Genomic DNA, 20,780 nt, shown 5'->3' on the forward strand with positions numbered 1-20,780 from the left:
AATCAAGAAACTGAGGGGCGCGCTGGGATGGAACAAGGTGGTGGAGTTAACTAACACCCGTTATTGTATTCCTTGTTTCTCATGACCGTTTCATGCAAACGTTATGATGTAAATCGTTACATGATACATATCAATAAAAAGTTGTTACTAAAAGCAATATATATATATATATATATATTTAATTAGGACCACAGCACTCGAGCACAAGTATATAGAACATCTTTGGTAATTTACTGAATATAAAGTAATATATGAGCAGTCTTTGGAAAAAAAACAGAAACTAAGGAAAGTTTTTCTCTCCTTGTAACCTTGTGGGTTTATTTACGTCAAAGGAAATTCTTTACAACTTTGTTCTTTCATATACGGCTATTGGAAATAAAAAAAAATCATGGTCAATCCCTACAGTAACAGCCGGTAGTCTGTTCATACAATAACAGCCATACAGCAACAGCCCGTAGTCAGTCCAATACAATAACAGCCAACACGTGTTTCGTCATGAAGTGACTTTTTCAAGGCTGAGAAGTTGGAGCGATGAGTCCCTATGAACTTGACTCAGTCATGCAGGAGAAATATGTGTTTCAGATGTATGTAAGCGTAGTCATTAAATGTAGTCCAAAATTTGTCTCTTCCATACTGTTGCCTATATGGGCAAGTTCCAAAATTCCAAAATTGTGCAGCATATGTAGCTGTTTAGAGGACCATGATATGTCCCTCATCTGCTATGTAGCAAGCAAAGTGTCAGCTCTCAACATAGGAAGAATTCGGGCAGACTACTATGTATTTCCAATAGCCGTATATGAAAGAACAAAGTCATAAAGAACTTCCTTCGACGTAAATAAACCCATGAGGTTACAAGGAGAGAAGAACTTTGCTTCATTTCTATTTTTTTTCAAAGACTGGTCTTATATTGCTTTATATTCAGTAAATTACCAAATATGCTTTATATACTAGTGCTAGAGTTCTGTGGTCCCAATTAAATATTTGTATGTTGTACATTCTTGTGATACACACATATTTTGTCTTTAGGTAGTAAGGCAATTCGGCCATGTAGCAAGCACCATAGGATACTCCCTTATCTCAACATTTAAACACTTGTTGGAAGTGCTTCTACTTTACTATTACTACTATTTCTCTATGTTTATGTTTATATATATATATATATATATATATATATATATATATATATATATATATATATATATATATATATACATACCAACAAAAATGGCTTCACTTCAAAGCCCTAAAGGAGCACTCTCCAGGTTTGCAGCTAAGTTCATTTCCCCAGCATGGCTCGTTTCGGCTAAATGCCTTTCTCAAATGCCAGCAAAATAAAAAGACACTGTATTCAGCTGTTCAAATAGTTTCCCTTCATTGTTAATTTCGATATTAGTCTTCACTGAGAAAGGACTTCAGTTTATCCATATATCACTTGGCTAAGAGCGCTGCCATTTTAACCTGTGTTGTTTATAGTTTTAAAGTCCCAGTTGCAGTCTCACTATCAAGGCCAAACCCTTGTTGAGGCTCATCCTCTACATATAAAACACAATACAGGTCCACCTGTTTGAGAGGAATCTTTAAGCAATTTCTTATGTTTTAATATATGTTTAATTTGTTTATACATGAAAGAACAGGAAAGTAAAAAGACATACTCTGAGTAAACCTTTATTGTTCAAGACTTTTTTCAGAAATTTCCAACTAGAGACAGTTAACTTAACAAAACTGATTTGATAGAGTCAAAGGCACAGTGCTGTAGAAATGTTGGGCGCATCTTTACAATTTGTGATAGATTCATTTACAAAGTGATCATTTCTAGGCCTTATTTTAAGACAAGGGGCAAAACAATTGAATTACAAGGGCCAAGCGGAGAAAAGCAATAAGACAACAAATAATTCCTAATTCTACACAGAGTTTCGCTTGGCCACTCCTTTTGAGTCCCAACCAGTGATTTCACAGATGCAAAATTTAGAGGTCAACTTTTGCTCCAACTGGGATAGATTTCTTGACCGGACACTGCAAAGGTCTTTCAAGTATACTTCGTTGCCCGATGAAATAACAACTCTTCCCAGTAGCCACTGAGCAATGCTGCACTTAGTATACAGGTGACATTTATCAAGTGTTTCCTTAGGAGAACCCCAATTAGAAGAGAAAAGCCTCTAAAGGCAGAAAACCTTCTTCGCAATCTGGACAATTCTTGATTCAAGATAGAGAATATTACATGAGTCAAATAGCAAAGCACAAAACCACCCTGTACCATGGTTCAAAAATAGACATGCACAGATCTTCAGAACTAGAGTTCCAAGCAGAAATCCATCTCAAAAGCACAGCACAAATCAGAGTACAACTATCTTAGGGCCAGCCTCCTTATGTTTAGTCAAAGGAGGAGTTGACTTCATGTGAAACAGTGTAGTAGCATCTAGGCTGGGAACTTCAGACAACAAACAATTGGTAGGGTTGGAAAGGAGTAAACCTAAGGCTAGCCGCACCAACTTCTCTGAGTAATGGCATCTTTCAAGCACCCTAAGAAGAATCCCCACGTGACATCCTTCTTCTCCTTCAGACTGCCATGTCCTGCTTGCTGCCCTCATGGGCAGACACTCCAGGCATTCCACGGGATACCCCTCTGAATAAAACAGAACCTCAGAAATCCTGACTTTAAGAAGAATGGAAGAAGACATCTCATCGCATATTGAGCGGTCTGCTTCTTCCAGTAAGTCACCTGTCTAGATCCAACACATTTTTATCTTTGGGCTTAAATAGGAGTGTATCAAAACATTGATTTTCCAATAGGCCACTGATGTGTAATCAGGGTAGTGACTAGCACCTATGATGCAGGCTTCATTCAGTCTTCGTCAGCATATCCTATTGAAGGACTGGGCCTCGAAAAAAGATCTGGTGTTTGTCTCAGTTTCTACTCATCCACCTCGATAACCAGCACAGGCTTCTCCAATGATCAGCTTGTGAGCTACTGGCAGCTTCTTTTTTTTAAATGTATTTATTTGTCTTTTCAGAAAGATACAAACAACAACACCCCACCTCCCGAGGACATGTAGACAAAATATGCATTATTACTGTAACTCTCATCATGTGAGGTCCTAGCCGGTTCAGGCATCTACAAGAAAGACAATATTCCTTCCTAAGTAAAAGGTGTGGTTCTGGCCTTCCCTCACCTTCAAACCATGGGTGGATACCCTGTACATCCCCTATCAGAGCGGGCCTTGGTTTGTGTCTTTTAATCACTCTCTTCCCTCTCCGATCTCCGGTGGTCCCATATTTTTTCAAATCTATGTGGACACCCTCTCACTTGGTGTACTAATTTTTCAGTCCCTTAAACCAGTCTAAACCCTCCTCCCACTCCCTCAGTGTGTGGGTATTAGACATCCCCAAGTGTTTAAGTATATCCCTGCAGGTTACTATCAGCGCCAAATTACAGAACATTAGGGCATAGCTGCCTTGGGTTTGTTCGCTCCAGATTTCTATGGTGACCAACTGAAGTGTAAGCTGCACCTCGTTACCCAGAGTCCACAAAATCTTTTCCCCCTCTCTCTTCTAGTAGGTAATTAGTTTCGGGCACTCCCAAATTGTGAGAATGAGGGATCCTTGCATGTGGCAATCTCGTAGACAACGATCATCCGGTGCCCCATCTATCCGAAACACATTGTTCCGGGTGTAATAGGTCCTATGCTGAATCTTTAAGTGGATCAGCCTGAAGCCCGCTAGGATCACCAAGTGTCTAGGGCAGCGTTTCCCAACCTGTGGTCCGCAGACCCCTGGGGGTCCGTGACACATTCCCAGGGGGTCCGCAGGCCTGGACCGGCATAAAAGGCACTTCCCCAGCTGGGCCCTCTACAGAAGTATGTGCGTACTTTTATATCTGTTTATTCAGTTGTGTGGCAGCTTTAAAAGCACTGCAAAGTTCAGTGTAAGCTTTCCGACATAAATGAAAGTGTCAAGAAAACTCTGGCGATTAATGTACCTGCTGGAGAGATGGGAGTTTCTATAATAGTGGCAGTTTTGACCCATTGGAGGTAGTGCAGATGGTTAATATGCCAGATGCAAAGAACGTGTATCATGCAAAGAGAACCACATTTTAGGTGCATAGCATAGTGGGTTACCGCTTTTGTCACAGAGATTCTTTTGTTATTGTGCAGTTCATAAGTCACAATCATAATCTAGCACAGTGAGTTATGAACTGTCAATAAAGAACTACATGGAACAAATTAGAAAATTATATTTTTTCCAATTCTTTCATTACTACTAAAAAAAAGGTTTGATTGCATAGGAGTACGCTATTAAGTCAAGGCTAGCCACTATGTTATGTTCTGAATCCTGAGTTTGTGTTTTTCCAGACCAAGCACTCTTAGAAAATGCCTAACAGTATGGATGAGGTGAATCCTACAACTTGTAGTCCCCTGTAAAGTGTTTCGACACCCTTCACTGGTATGAGAGGTGCTATAATCAAACTAAATACATGTGACAGAGAGGCTATGGAGAGATGAGAGGCCTTTATGGTTTTACTTCCTTTGCCCACCACACATTAAATTAAAAAGTTTATATATCTAAAAAATAAGAACAAAAATCGCTTGGGAAACGTAGAATCTGATTTGAGGATTCAGCTTTCCTAAATACAACCAAACATTGAAATGTTAGTCGCCGAGATGCAGCACCAACCTTCCCATTAAAGTTTTCCAATTTTTGCAATTTTTTCCAATATAAAATAATGATATCTTTACTAATTTGAGAATTTGTTTGGCGTGTACTTGTTTGTGTATTTTTTGCAAATTACTGTTTTAATGTTTGAAATGTAAATCATACAAATTTCTTGGGGGTCCCCGGCTTCCAGTAGTTATTCAGTGGGGGTCCTCGGGAGTCAAAAGGTTGGGAAACACTGGTATAGGGTACCCACATGTTGGCTCCAGTCATTGTCTTCTAGCCTGCCCAAATCTCTTTCCCATTTTTCCCTCAAGAGGTCGAGTGAGGGGAGACAGTTATTTAATAGTGTAGAGTAAATTTGGGACACTGTGTGGCTCGTTGGGAGGAGCCCAATACCCTGCATTCCAGGGGGACTCTTCCTCAATCTCCACCTGCAATGCACCACACCCAGTAAGTAGGAATCAGAGCTGTTGGTACCACATGAATTGGCTGCCTGAGAATTGGTATCCAGCTTATGGTTTGTCAAATGGGATTATTACCCCATCTTTCCAGACATTTCTCAGTTAGGAGATCACCAGCAGATACCACGTCTAATCGCTCTCTATGACCCTTGTACCACGTAACAGGTCTGAGTCCCAGAGGAGGGTTCGTAACGTCGCCCTGCCTCTCCACCCCAGTCTACGTGTCACCCTCTTCCAAAGTGTGGTTATTGTGAGCGTCAGGATTTGAAGGGGGTGGATCCCCCTCCTCTGTGTAAACAACGTTTGTAACCCTCCTGGGCCATGGCAAATCAGCCCACATTTAGCGAGGGCTGTGACGAGAAGGCACATTCATTAGTAATCAAAAGCTGTGATGCCCAATAATATAACTGGACGTTCAGGAGGGCAATATCTCCCTCCATCTGGCGTCTAATCAGTCTAGGAACTCCACCATCCCAGAGCAGCCCTCTCATCACACGATAAGTAGCACTTCTACATGCAGTCTGGCCTATAAAATTTGAAACTTTTGAATGGTTGAATTAATATATTTGTTACCTGGTGTATTCAAGATGAAAATGTTGCCTTTTCAGAAATCATAAGCTGATGATTAGAGAAAAATGGCTGAATTTTCAAAATATATTTACAGGTGATTTTTGAGTGATAAATCATGCAGTGTTGAGGAGACATTATTAATATTACTTTTTTTACATTACTGCTAGCAACCATGCCTCATTGTATTCTTGCATACAGTAGCCTCTAATGTCTTGTCTGATGTGGTCACTAATACAACTCATAATATTAGAAGCTATGGATGATTTTCATTGAACATAAGTAGCTCTCACTACAGAAAGCTCATACCCACTTGTTTCAGTGACTTTCTATTACTCTTGTTTGAAAGATCAAGCGGATATTAGGCAGAGTTCTCTCTTTCCTTGCTATAATGGCAGGTCAAGCTCTATGCAGTTCTTCTCTTAATTTTCAAGTCTTTTTATATAAAAAGCCTTGGCGATGCCTATACTTAGATTGTTCAAGACTGTTGAGTAGATTTCAGACTGAAGGTACATCCTTCAGGGATACAGGACCACACTCATATGACTTGATCCCAGCAGCGGCTCCTCCTCTATGGCAGAGGAGCATCACTCCCCGCCAGCAGCAGCACTTGCAAACCTTTAACAATGAAACAATCATAAACCTTGTATATTATCGTTTTATTGTTAAAGGAGTGGGGCCATGGGGCGTGACAGGGACGGAGGGGGAGTGCACAGCACTTCCCTCAGTGCGCATGTGTGTTTGGCCGTCCGTCTCGGGACGGCCAAACACACATGCACACTGTGCTCTCTCCAACCTGGCACTGTGTTGCCATGTTGGAGACAGCAGGTAGAGGCTCCCAATCTGCTTCGGAGCACCAATAAAGGACGCCTGGGCCTATCATGATGCTGCTTTCAGGCTGCCAGCAGCATAAGAGCAGCGTTAGGATTGACCCCAGGACAGGCTGGGTGTTTGTGCCTGCTGTGACGAGGACCGAGGAGCGGCGAGGCAGAGGTGAGACAGGTGAGTTTTGTTTTTTTATTTATTTAATGTGTTTGTCTTTCTCCCCTCCGCCACACGCTGCGCTGCACGCCCCATTTGGGTGCCACGATCCGAGACTGCTTGATCCAACGGAAGGAAGAAAATAACTAATCTTGATACATTCTTCATATCGATGAATCACTGAGGCTGCTTCCGAGCTTTGGGAGTCAAAATGAAATACTGTATATATTATAATCATTAATCAAACACATCCACTTCAGGATCCGATGGATGTAATAATAAAGGTATGTTCATTTAGGGCTTCAGGGTGTCACTGGTCATTCAAATATGCCTGAAGCTGAAACAACACAATTTAAAAAAAACTAATTGTAATTTAAGTGACCTATCATTCATGCACAAAGGTGCCTATCACATTAATGTATAACATATATTGTGTAAACATGATGCTGATGGCCAGGTGGACGGCTATGTAGTTTCACACCTGTTTAGGACCTTAGAGATAAAAATGACATACCTAGGTAGGATGAAGATTACCCTCGACTTTGCATGAATGTGCAGTGGTAAGGAGGTGTTGTGTGGCATGACAGGCTAACCAAGCAGAGACACAATGCATATGTGCCTTCAGAAAGGCATTGCTGTAAGCTGGCACATAGCTAGTGAGTCTGCTATGCTCATCTGAATGAGTACAAGGAAAATGCAGGAAAGAGTGAACAAACTATATTTGGTCTTATAATCGGAAGCCTCTGAGGTGGTAAAGTCAGTGCCAGAAACTCAGTAGCAGCTTGTCCTTATGGACGTCAGTTGTGACTAAACTGTCTTTGTTTTCTGTCAATTTTTACTACAATGATAGTGAATAATAACATATTATTCACTGTTAGTGTAATAAAAGGGGTACAATTAGATGGAATATGCCCTTTCATGCAGGGCACAAGTCCAAAAAAAAGATGGAAGTGGGGGGACTAACCAAGTTAGATAGTATGCAAGTGACATCATGGCACGTGATATCACAGGATGTGACATCGTGGAGCGTGACATCGAAAGTAGGGATCACAGGAACTTACATCACAGGAAGTGGCATTACAACCCATACCTCACAGGAAGTGGAATCACAAGAAGTGACATCTGATCTTAAGCCACACACATATGTTGAGCAGGTCTACAGGGAGTACACTTGAGTGAATGAACAGATTTAACAAATTAGATTTTTGCATTGGGGTTGTGCCAAAAAACTGACACAACCGCAACACAAAATCTGGACCTCGATTTCAACATGTATTTTTTCAAATCTCTGCCACAAAGATATTGATACAAGTAGAAACTTGCTAATAAATCTGCTCTGCTTAATTGGTTGCAAAGACTGTATTTAAAAAAATCTAATGGGGTTAAGGCACCTGCTGCAGAGAGCTTTGCATGCCCCATAACTCTCAGGGACTAATAGTAATGGTAAGATAACTCTTGTGTTTAACACATTTGCTTGAGAGTTGTGTGTCTTGTCTTGTCCTATTTTGTAATCAAAGTAGCATAGAGGGTTAACGTGTTTCCTGCAAAGCACACCGTCACAGATTTTTATTTTATGTAGATAGGTAAGTGGGCTACTGCGTTTTAACAAAGAGATCCCTTTGTTACTTTCAGTTCATAAATTGTAATCCTTCTATATAGCACAGTGAGCTGTGAAGGACGTGTGACTTCTACACCTTGTAACCCTCACTTTCTAATGTAACACATCCTGTACATAGATTTAAACTTATATGATTTGTTGTCAATGTCTAATGTGTACATGTGATGTAAAGTGCTCTGACCCTCTACATTGGGATAATCAGCGCCATAAAGAAATAAAACAAAATATTTAAATTATTATTTGTGTAAATACAGGAACAGAACAGAACAAACACGCCTGGCCTTCCTACAGTGCATTCATGTGTCTCATATATAGGGACAGGCCAACGTGAAATTCTGCCTCTCTTAAGTACTTGTGAAGTGAGAACAAGCTGTATGGTTTTGTTTCCCCTCCCTTACATTTGCGGGTAGGTGTGAGGCTCCAAATAGCTCCAGCGAGAAAACAAGGAGGTCTGATGGACACTTAACTTAGGCCTTTGTTCTGGCCCCAGCTCAAATTTAAACACTTACCTGCACGTTGCTGCTCAGAAGGAAAAGCATACAACATGCAGGCACTGCTGAATGCAGTGCGATGTTTAAACACTACACCATGACGAGGAGTTCAGCAAATTACAGTGCCGCACAAGTACTTGGTAGGGTGGACAGCGTCCACCTTGTGAAAATAGTGGGTGGACGCCGGTTACCCGCCTGTACCCCCTACTTGTGCCCTGCTTCCATGGCAGCTGGGGTAAGTAAAAAGGCTTATACAGTAAATGTATGTTGTGTGCATGCTTTCAGATGCGAATGTGTTTATGTGATAGGGAGTGTAAGTGCGAATTTGTGTGTATGTCTAAGTATGTGTGTGAGTGACTGAAAGCAGAGGTCAAAGAGCGGGTGATGTCACTTCCGCTATCGCTGGCCTTTTGGTGAATTGACGTCCATGCTTAAGAGAATAGGGAGCAAAAGCCTAAGACATGCCTTACTGGCCAGTACTCTTCTGTGGCACTGGGTATTACCAGGTTTATCCGATGATTTAAGAGCTTCCACTGCTGCCTCTGGGACTTGAATCAGCACTTTTTGCTGAGGCAATAGAAGGAACGAAAACGCGGGTTTAGTTTTCTTCAGGTAACCCAGAAACAGAAGGGAACTCACTAACGGTTAGTCAGAGAGCAATGATGTGTGTGAACTGTGCGTCAATCAGGAGTAGAAAATATTCAGTCACTGTGATGGGAAATTATCATTTTCAGTTTAGTGATTTTCAGGAATAGGAGCCACACAGACATGGTTAATATTTGTAAAGATAAATAGGATAAGGAGCTCTGTTAATAAGGCTTAATATTAGGCTGATTTTTTCTGTGGTCTATGTACAGGCTGGTTTACATTTGTTTCTTTTACGGAAATTGTATAATTTCCATTTCCCAATACATTATTTTTATTCTGTAGTCCTCAGGATCCAAACTTGAAAATTACATGTATTGTAGGAATAAGTAGAAAAATCGAACTGGCGAACCCTGAATCGTCTGTTGCAAAGGTACATAAACTTTGCAATAGAAGACACCATAGATTTCTGAGGCTTAAAGAAGGTGCCCTAAATATACCACTGCACTGATCTTAACATAGACCATCACAGTCTTCAGGAGACAGTCTATGCTCAAGGGGTTAGATGGCAGCTACAGAATATGGAGAATCCTACAAGGGTAAAGGAAAAGAAACCAGAAAGAGAAAAGCCTCAAAGAAATACAGACTAATATTCTATACCTGGTTCCAGTTTTATGATCTTCACTGCTGACATCTCCCCCGTCCTGGTGATTCGAGCCTGAAAACAACAGAATGAACAAAATGAGTGAGTGTCCTGAGTTTTAACGTTTCCAGTTCTCCAAACAAGGACACGGAGACGCTCATGCTTATCCTCGCTGGTAGGAAATGCTAGGTGAGAAATCAATTAGGTAATGCAAACCTTAGGGTGCTGGGCGCCTAAGGCCTGCTCTGATGCACCTCAAAAAAATATTTATGGACATGTGAAGCAAATATATGTGTGCTACATGTCATTTTTAAAAATGCATTTATAATGCATTTTTAAAAATTGCACATGCTTACCATCAAACTTGAATTTGCGGTAATTGCATTTCCTAAATACACAATTCACATTTAGGAAATGCTTGATACATGTGCTTTGGAAATCGCAAATAGGAATTCCTTATTTGTGATTTCCTATTTAGAGAATCGCAATTTGAGATTCTCTTAATGGGGTCGCAATTTTAAAGGAATCGCTGTTTTTGCGATTCCTTAAAATTGCACTGCAAATGCCTTTCCTACATTGTGAAAGGCATTTTTCCATTCGCAAATGGCCGAATTTTGCGATTCGCACCGTTTGCGAATGCAAAAACATTTGATACATCTGGCCCTTAATTCTTTAACTCTTATATACATTAAATAGAGTAAACAATTATGTTTTACTACCTGTTGCCGAGCATTGACAAAGCAGCATTTGTGAACGGCTGTATCTGAATCCACTGTATCCACATGCCAGACCCATTGGCTTTGTTTAATTCCTGTAATTGAGGTCACCCAATTTTTGTTTGGTAACCCAAGCATGTCAATATAACCTGCTACCTCCATTTTGAATATAGTATTTTATCGTATTATAGTTGGTTTTATATGGCGCGTCATACCCTTCATTAGGTACCAAAGCACATTTGCAGAGGAGCTGCATGTTATTTAATGAGAGTAGTTTAGATAAAAGAGTGTGTGTCTTTCAAGTGGCCTACTTCGTTAGAGAAAAAACAGGGATGTGCTCCTATTGTGTTTTGTCATTGCTCCTTGGTATGAACTGAATAGAAAAGGAGTGAGTTATAGGACGTTTAGACATTAGATATTAGTGTGTGGATAAATAGAGTGTATCAGTACAGTGTGGCCTATGTTGAAGTGTTTTGATGACATGAAGGTATAATGGAGACCTATCCATCGTGTTGCATCAAGTGTGTGGGTTTACAGATCACTGTGTGTAAGAAAAGAGTGTGAGAGTGGACATGGTCCCGCGTATGGATACCTACTTTCTGTGGCGCGATTTCTATCATACAGTTTAAGCAATATTGAACAAGGAAAGGAATTTGTCCAAAGATGAAGAGTGCTATCCTTGGACGGTGCAACCTTCCACTGACTTTTGTATATGCTTCGAAGCCCACACAAAAGAGGCTGAAGCGCAAAACAAAGAAATGGCCATTATGCAACCAGATATTGCTTATGCTATGAACAGTCTACCCTGGAAGAGCAGGGAAGAACCCAAAAGAATGAGCATTATACACCCAGCCAAAGTATATGCTCTAATAGGTTCATCACAGAGTGACAGAAGCACAACAATCAAATATCCAGCTACGATATTTGCCTGAGGAGTCCACCCAGGTGTGGCAACCCAAATGAATGGACACTGTACAACTAGCCACGGTACTTGCTCTAAGGATTCCCAGTTGCAGAACATAGCAACTGATAGGAATGGTAATTATACATCCAGCCATGTTATGTGCTGAAGGAGTCAACCCAAGGGTAACAGTGAGCAACCCATAAGGATGCTATTTGCACAGTGAAGTCCATCCAGGGGTGGCAGGGAGCAACCCACAGCAATGGTCATTATACAACCAACCACAGAACGGTCCACAAAAGAGCAGCAGCGATGCAACCATTTTATAGCCGGCGTAGTGTATGCTTGGGCAGACTCATGATCAGGAGTGGTGCAACCATTATGCAACCAGCAATAGTCTAAACTTTGAGCAATCGAACCAGGAGTGACACTGGAAAAATAAGAGTTAAAGTGGTGTTATAATAAGGTGTTGAAATAAGGTAAAGACGAATGCTTTAAACAAACTGACATACCCCAGTTATAATTGACTGAGCTAATTGTAACTTGCACCCCTGTCATGCAGTGCTTATGACATCACTCTTAACATGTTAAATGATATCATTAACGACAACCCAAGTGGCATAAATAATGACATCACTGATTGCATCATACAATCTTAGTGACACCATCCAATAGGGATTGTAGACACAAAGTAATACAACATGCTATGCCTGTGTACAATATTCTATTCACCTCATTGCGATTATACTCTTAAAGACTTCACATGACCCTATGGCCGTACACAGCATGAGGTTGGCTTCAGAGCCAGGCCTCTGACTAGGCCATGCATCCAGTCCCTGGAGGTGCCCAACCCCGATCATGTACAGTATGAGGTTGGGTAGCCCAACCTTGCCACAGGAGCACAATCTCCCATTGAGCATGGTGTTTGGCTGTGAAGCAGGGTGTTTTGTCAGATAGCCTGGCCTCTGGCCAGGTACTACACCCAATCCTCAGTAGGGGGCCAACCCCCCCCCTTCCCCCCCCATTTACATGGCCTTTGGGAGTGACAATGGTGTTTGGCCCTGTGTCCAACCCACTGCAAGGAACAAAAAGTAAAGTAAAGACCCCCCAGAAAGCCCTGGAGGTCAGGATGTTCCCACACTGTCCCCTTATGGGTTATCTTATCAAAGCCCCGAGTCCTGTAACGGTGGTCTAAACTTTTTGATTTCAGTTGTGGCCAGCCAATCAGAATATTCAGTGCTGGTACCGCAGTATCAAAATGGCCCATAGGAAAAAAGGTCCACTGGCCAATCAGAAGATCTAATTCTTTTTAATTTACAGGAGTGCCATGGGACCAACCATTTAGAATTACCTGACTTTTTACCTCTTCAAGCCCACCAAATCCCCTCTTTAAATGCAAATTTCTCAAAAGCGGCTGAAAGGATATATGCCAAATCACAAAAAGCACGCTTTCTGAGTAAAGTTGTAACTTTTTGCCAAATTTGGTGTAATTCCGTTCAACTGTTTTTTCTGTACCGGAGAGCAACATTTCCTATGGGACTCAGAATGGATAAACAACATTTTGGTACCACCCTCTCTTTTTTCTTGGCCTGTGCTTGACAGTTAGGTGCAAACCTGTCCATCAAGGACCTGAGGTTTAGAGAACTTAATTTGGGAATGTTTCATGAACATTCGTCAAATGGCGCCAAAGTTATTAGTGAAATGAAAAATGTTCTTCCTATGGAAACTCTCTGCCCTGACTATAACTACACAATGGTAACCACCACTGTTTAATATATAAAAGGTACCTCCTGCCGAACATTATAAGGGTACTGCAAGTCACTGAGGAGTTCTATAACCATATAGAGGAATGAGTTCCTTTATAAGATGATGGAACTCAGAGTTGACTCGCAATATCCTTAGCATGTACACAAGGAATGATTTATCCCATATAATGCATGGTCACACCATCACCTTTCTCTCAAAACACTGAAAGTACAAGTTACTCACCTTAGGTAACGAAATATCTAGCATAGACATATTCTAGTTGCAGATTCCTTACCTTAGAATTTCCCCCAGGCGTCAGACTGGACCCAGAGATTTTTCTTCGAGCAATACCCTTGCGCATCGGTAGGTGGCGTCGGTCGACTCCGCAGGCGTCGTTGGCATTGTAGTCGCCGTGATGATGTCAGGAGTAGTACACAGATGCCGCCTTCACACAGTGACGTCAGTTTCTTTTAACGACTTTCCATGCCAAAGCGCAGAGCCGCTAAGAACACTGAGATTGGTGCGTCAGTGCTAAGGACCTGAAGAGGGAATCCCAGTCCCTAGAAATCAGTTGGCAAGTGGGGAGGATTGGTGGGTGGTAAGGAATCTGGAACTAGGATATGTCTCTACCTGATATTTCGTTACCAAAGGTAAGTAACTTGTACATTTGATAGAGACTTCTAGTTGCAGATTCCTTACCTTAGAATAGATACCCAAGCAATGCCATCCTCGGAGGTGGGCTATGAACCAAGATCATATTAGGAAGTCCTGCAGGACCGAACAACCAAAGTAGCCATCCCGACAGACCTGACTGTCCAGGCAGTAATGTTTAGCAAGCGTGTGCAGGGATGCCCACGTAGCTGCCTGGCAGATATCCAGGACAGGAACTCCGCGTGCTAATGCAGTGGAAGCAGTAGTTGCTCTGGTGGAATGAGCACGCAAGCCCTCAGGGGGTTGCTTCTTGGTCAAAGCATAGCACATTTTGATGCGAAGAAGTACCCGAGATATGGTATGTTTTTGCACAACCTTCCTTTTTTTTGGCACCCACATACCCAACAAAGAGTTGGTCGTCCACCCAGAAATCTTTAGTACGATTAAGATAGACCACCAACGCTCTTTTTGGGTTCAGACGGTGGAGTCTCTCCTCCTCATTAGAAGGATGTGGGGGTGCATAGAAAGTAGGCAGGGTAATGGACTGACCTACATGAAAAGGCGTAACCACCTTTGGAAGGAAGAAAGCCTTAGTGAGCAATACCACTTTGTCAGGGTGCACAGAGAAGTATGGAGGTTTAGACGAAAGGGCTTGAAGCTCACTCACCCTGCGAGCAGTGGTGATGGCAACAAGAAAGACAGTTTTGAAGGTGAGGAGCCGTAAGGGACAATTGTGCATCGGCTCAAAGGGAGTACACATTAAATAAGTAAGGACAAGATTGAAGTCTTATTGAGGCATGATAAATGGAGTGGGAGGAAATAAATGGGTGAGGCCTTTTAGGAATCTACTCGCAATACGAGATTTAAAAAGTGAGGACTGATCGGGTAACCTAAGGAAGGACAGAATGGCAAATAAATACCCTTTAAGGGTGCCCAAAGCAGAGCCATGCTGGGCTAATGAAAGATTGAACAGAAGAAACTCGGATAGAGGGGCAGAGAGGGGATCAACAGATTTGTTGGTGCACCATGCCCCAAATTTATTCCAACGACAGACTTAAACAGTTTTATTGGAGGGACGCCTGGCTGCCAAGATAACATCGCAGACTTCGGGTGGAAGATCAAAAGTCGTCAACTGTCGCCGCTCAATCTCCACGTATGAAGGCGGAGGTTGGACAGGTTCAGATGAAGTAATGTCCCCTGTTGCTGCAACAGAAGATCCGCCGAAGAGGCAGTCTGAGTGGAGGATCGATGGACATGCTCAATAGCTCTGGATACCAGACTCTCCGTGCCCAGTCCAGAGCCACCAAGATGACTTGGGCCCGGTCGTTCCTGATCTTCTTGAGAACTCTGGGCAGAAGTGGTATAGGCAGAAAGGTGTTCCACTCAAGAAGAAAAGCATCTCTAAGTGAGTGCCAACTTAGAAAATCCAATGCGCAAAACAGCTGACATTGCGCGTTCTCTGCGGAGGCTAACAGATCTAACCAAGGCTCTCCACACTGCTGAAAGAGACCTTGCGCCACCTCCGGATGAAGACGCCATTCATGATCGGCTGTGCATCGACAGCGGAGTTTGTCCGCTTTGGCGTTGAGAGAACCCACCAGATGTTGAACCACCAGGGTAATGCCCTGATGTTCCAGCCATGTCCAGAGGCGTAGTTCCTACTGACAAAGGGTCCAGGACCCTACTCTGCCCTGTTTGTTGCAGTACCACATGGCAGTAGTATTGTCCGTGACCACCTGCACTACTTTCCCTTTGAGAGAGGGAAGAAATGCTTTCAAAGCAAGCCTGATCGCCCGGAGCTCCAGAAGATTGATATGGAGCCCAGTCTCTGCCGGAGACCAGAGGCCTCTGATCTCCGCCTCTCCCATGTGGCCGCCCCAAACCAGAAATGATACATCTGTCACTATAGATAGATCTGATAGGAGAAGGGAGAGAGATCTGCTGTGGACACAATGCGGATTTAAAAGCCACCACTGCAGGACTTTCGCAGTCCCCTCTGAGATGGACCATGTCGGAGAGAGATTCCCCTGATGCTGCGCCCACTGGAACTTCAAGTCCCACTGCGGAGCCCGCATATGCCATCTGGCATGTGTTACCAGCAGATGTAGGAGGCCATGAGGCCCAGCAGCCTCAGAGTCAGTCACACTGAAACCCAAGAAAGAGGTTGAAAGATCGGAATCATAGCCTGAATGTCTTGGACTCTATTTCTGGGAGGATAAGCCCAAAATTGCACTGTGTCCAGAACAGCTCCGATGAAGGGGAGCATCTGAGAGGGAGTCAGGTGCGACTTCGGCACGTTCATAGTGAACCCCAGCGTGTGTAGGAGGTTCGCCGTAGTCTGAAGGTGGGAGAAAACTTTCTGGGGCGAGTCCACCTTCAACAGCCAGTCATCGAGGTAGGGAAAGACTGATACCCCTAGCCTGTGCACATGAGCTGCAACCACCGCCATCAATTTTGTGAACACCCGAGGGGCGCTGGTAAGGCCGAAGGGGAGCACGGTAAACTGGAAGTGCTCGTGACCTACCACGAATCATAGGTGACGTCTGTGGAGAGGCAGGATGGGGATGTGAAAATAAGCGTCCTGCAAGTCAACGCTACCATCCATGTCTCCTGGGTTTAAAGCAAAAAGAACCTGAGCCAGGGTGAGCATTGTGAATTTCTCCTTCTTGAGGAAGTAGTTTAGGTCCCGAAGGTCTGGGATAGGACGTAAGCCCTTGTTCTTTTTCGGAACCAGAAAGTAGCGGGAACTACAACCACAACCTACTTCGGGGACCTTCTCTATAGCTTGCGTGGCCAAGAGAGCTACGACTTCCTGGCGGAGAAGTGCCAAATGATCCTCTGGAAGGTGACTGAAGGATGGAGGCATGGCTGGTGGAGCAGATTCGAAAGGGAGGGAGTAGCCCTGTCAATTGATCTGCAAAATCCATCTGTCCGTAGTGATGGATTCCCAGTGGGGCAGGTGATGGCGAATCCTGCCGCCAACTGGATCGGACTGAGGGGGACAGACTAGGAGGGTTTGGAGGGTGCAGCGGGGGCAGTGGTGGACTGGGCAGACCTCTGGTTCCTTGTACCATGCCCACGTGGGATTCCACGTCCCCGGCCACACAGAGGCTGGACAGCATGGGTGGCACAGTGCCTGGGAGGAGGACATGACAGGGAGCCCCTTCTGTGGTCACGAAAGGGGCAAAAAGCGGACCTTGGGGGACGAGGTACAGAGGAAAGACGAAGGGATCGAGCCGTAACCCGCGAATCCTTGAATCTCTCCAATGCCGAGTTCGCTTTGTCTCCAAAGAGACGGGAGCCATCAAATTACATGTCCATGAGGGGCTGTTGGACATCCCCAGAAAAAACAGAAGTATGCAACCAGGGGTGGCGTCTCAAGGCCGTCATATCAACCAATCTGCCCAGAGAGTCGGTCGTGTTCAGCCCACAACGGATTGTGAACTTCGCTGCATCTCTCCCATCGTTCACAGCTTGGGAGACGATAGCACGGGTCTCCTCCGGTATCTGCGGCAGGACTTGCACAACTGTTTCCCACAAACAGTGGGTATAGCAGCCCAAAAGGCATGTGGTGTTCACAGACCGCAGCGCGAGACTGGAGGAAGAAAACAACTCCTTACCAATTGTTCCAGTCTTTTTGATTCCCTATCTGGGGTTGCGGAAGGGAATGCGCCTGAAATAGAGGAAGCCTGGATGACAAGACTCTCAGGCGTGGGGTGTTGGGACAGGAATTTAGGGTCATTCGGAGCGGGCTGATGGTGGCGTGCGATAGTCTTATTCACAGGAGCCCCAGTGTTGGGTTCGGACCAAGTACCCAAAAGGACCTCGGTGAGGGCTTAATTGAATGGCAAAAAGGGTTTGGATGTGGAAGCCCCTGGCTGAAGCACCTCCGTCAGGAGATTGGACCTGACCTCTACAGTAGGAAGCTCAAGGCCAAGGGCCTCAGCTGCCCTACTGACCACCATACCATAAGTTGCTCCCTCCGCCGTAGCCACGGTAGGAGGAGACAGCATGCCAGCATCTGGAGAAGTATCCAGACCACTGGCGTCGCCCAATTCCTGAGCCCAGTCCAAAGATGTGTCATCCTGTTATTCATAAGGGTCCAGGGACCCCTCCAATCCATCCCCGAATTCGTACCCATAGGAAAACGGGTCCGAATCTGACCTAGGCCCCATTGAAGACAAAGGCAGCGTAGGCTGATGCCGCTCCGACTCCGAGTCGTCAGGGATAAGGATTTGGTCAATGTCAATAGTGGGCACTACCTTCGTCGGGAGCGTCGACAATCGACCCGGTGCCGGGGAAGGTCTCAATGGGGCGCCAGCACCGGTGCAGATCCAAGAGTGGATCCGGAGGGGACCTCGGTGGCCAGAGCCGAAGCCGCCGGTGCGGAACCCGAAGGCCCCTTAACCGAACCTTGGGCCCAAAAGTGCCAAATCAGTGTTGGTCCGCCCAAAGATGAGGCGCATGGCCTCACAGAATTCTTTAAGTTGGGTGGGGGTCACTCCAGCTCTGGGAAACTCGAGGAAGCACGGAGCGGACCCAGACCCAGACGCAGGCTCTGAGGACGGAGGCCTTGAGCATTGATGCTCCTTACGTGTCACCCAGGGCGAAGTCGGAGAGCAATGGGACCTCTTCGACTTCTTCTTTTTTCTTACCTGCACCCGAAGATTTCAAAGACGACTAGTGCCCAGGCCTTCGGGTGTATGGCCTGGCACTCGGAGCATGGCTTTGGGTCGTGGTCGCGCTCGAGACACCACAAACAAACCTGATGCAGATCCGTCACTGACATCATGCAGTGACAGTCCTCGCACAGCTTGAAACCGGTCTTTGGGGACATCCTCGATGCACCAAATATCTCACGAAAACTCAACAAAATGGTCGAAGTCAGTCAAAAAGAGACCAGGGTAGCTCTCTCCAGATCAGTGTGTGGCACAGAAAGAAAAGAACTGACGTTACTGCACAAAGGCTGTGTCCATGTACTACTCCTGACGTCATCACAGCGACTACGACGCCCACGTAGTCGACCGGCACCACCTACCGACACGCAAGGGTAATGCTCAAAGAAAAATCTCCGGATCCAGTCTGAAGCCTGGGGGAAATTCTAAGGTAAGGAATCTGCAACTAGAAGTCTCTATCAGATACCTTGGTGCATAGCTCTTTCATATGAAAGAATGAGCATGTTTGTAAACGTGAAGAATATATATAAAACCTATAGTGCAAAATTAAAAACATCAAAAATCTCTTAAATATTCGTTGCAAACAGATATTAAAAACAGTGAAACACAAGACAGTTAAAAAAAAAAAGCTGAAGTAGCTCGGAATGTGTAGAAATATGCTTTTCTTTGTCTAAAGAGTGCAAAAATAGACATATTCTCTCTGCTTGTCATTGTATGCTATTAAAATAGAGGGGAAGAAAGAAAAGCAATGTTTCATTTTGTTACTTTAAACAATTGCTCAAATTATGACCATGGCCTAACCTGCCTTTCACCTCAGGTGATGGCTCTAGCAGCAGGCATTAATACGTCACAACTAGACTGTAATAACTTATAATAGTCGAGGTATACAGGGATTAGAGAACCCCGTGTATTTTACATATAAAATACATACCCTGTACAAATATGTATATATGTGTAGTGACATTATAGTTAGGTTCACATTTTACCCAGACAAAACCATAGAAATTCAGCAAGTATAACAAAAATATAACTATAATTGCTGAAGTTCTATGCTTTTGTGTGGGCAAAACATGAACCTAACCATAATGTCCCTGTAATGTTTGTTTTTTTGTCAGTGTATTTCAATGTTTTTTTTTAACGTGAAGTAATAAATAAATACAGTATGTTAATACAACCACCACTGTGCACGGCCTGGGGTATGGTGTGTGATTTTTCTTTTCCACTGAGCTTCAGATCCATCGCAAATTTACATGGGAGGGTCATTCTGTGCACCACGGTGGGTCTGCAGTTCTGTGGATCGGCCTAGGAAACAAAATTGGCATTTTTCTGCCCAGGAGGGGTCCCTTAGAAACCCCTCCATGTGTACTATGGGGTCAGGATACCTCTATCCTGACTCCTTATCTATGTTTTTATTTATGTTTTCTTCCCGGGGGCCTAGCCAAGAAACAAAATTGGAGCCGCAACTTTCCTTCCAGGTTGTGGCTAGTCAATCAGGGCCATGCTTTTCGCTCCAATCCAAGGGATCCGTATTCCTAGATATCTATATTTTTCTTTCCTTATTAACTGAACAGACTCACATAAAATTATAAAAAGGGCTCTTTCTACTAAAAGATCTACCTTTCTACAAAATATGGTGTCATTCCTTTCAGCATTTTGGGCTCTAGTCATATTTATCTGTGATCACCGATAGCTTCCAGGGAGGATGATGGGCACATGTTTGCTGATCTCTGCTAAAGAGATGTTGCCTAGAAAGAAAGTTGGGGCACCCTTTTCGCAAGTAGAATGTTCTCTAAAAACTGTGTTTGCTTGCCTTTGGAAAAACAGACTTGTTGCATCTGACAGTAAATCTTGCAGAGCCTGTATTGGAGATGTGGTTCTCCATAGGAGTCTTGAGAAAGGCTATGAAGAGTTGTTTTGTTTTACTGAAGGACTTTGTCCTGTCTACGTAGGTACACAAGCACACTTTCAACAAGTGGCTTTTTTAAACTTCTTTCCGCTACAGAATCAGGGTGCAGGAAGAAGTCACTTTGCTCAGTTGTTACATGTTATGTTAATGTAAATAGATGACACTACCTTATGGTTGAATGTGGC

At 43.8% G+C, this 20,780-nt stretch overlaps 1 protein-coding gene across 2 annotated transcripts in view; it reads right to left on the bottom strand.

The window, feature by feature from the left end:
- Window positions 1–20,780, bottom strand: part of MAP4K2 (mitogen-activated protein kinase kinase kinase kinase 2) — a 305,818-nt gene that overhangs the window by 203,263 nt on the left and 81,775 nt on the right. For both annotated transcript variants that reach the window (XM_069208012.1, XM_069208011.1), the window contains one exon: window positions 10,017–10,074. In XM_069208012.1, coding sequence (XP_069064113.1) covers window positions 10,017–10,074 — 58 coding nt within the window. The remainder of the gene's footprint in view (window positions 1–10,016; window positions 10,075–20,780) is intronic.

The sequence above is a fragment of the Pleurodeles waltl genome, chromosome 9, assembly GCF_031143425.1.
Source record: "Pleurodeles waltl isolate 20211129_DDA chromosome 9, aPleWal1.hap1.20221129, whole genome shotgun sequence".
NCBI classification, from domain to species: domain Eukaryota; kingdom Metazoa; phylum Chordata; class Amphibia; order Caudata; family Salamandridae; genus Pleurodeles; species Pleurodeles waltl.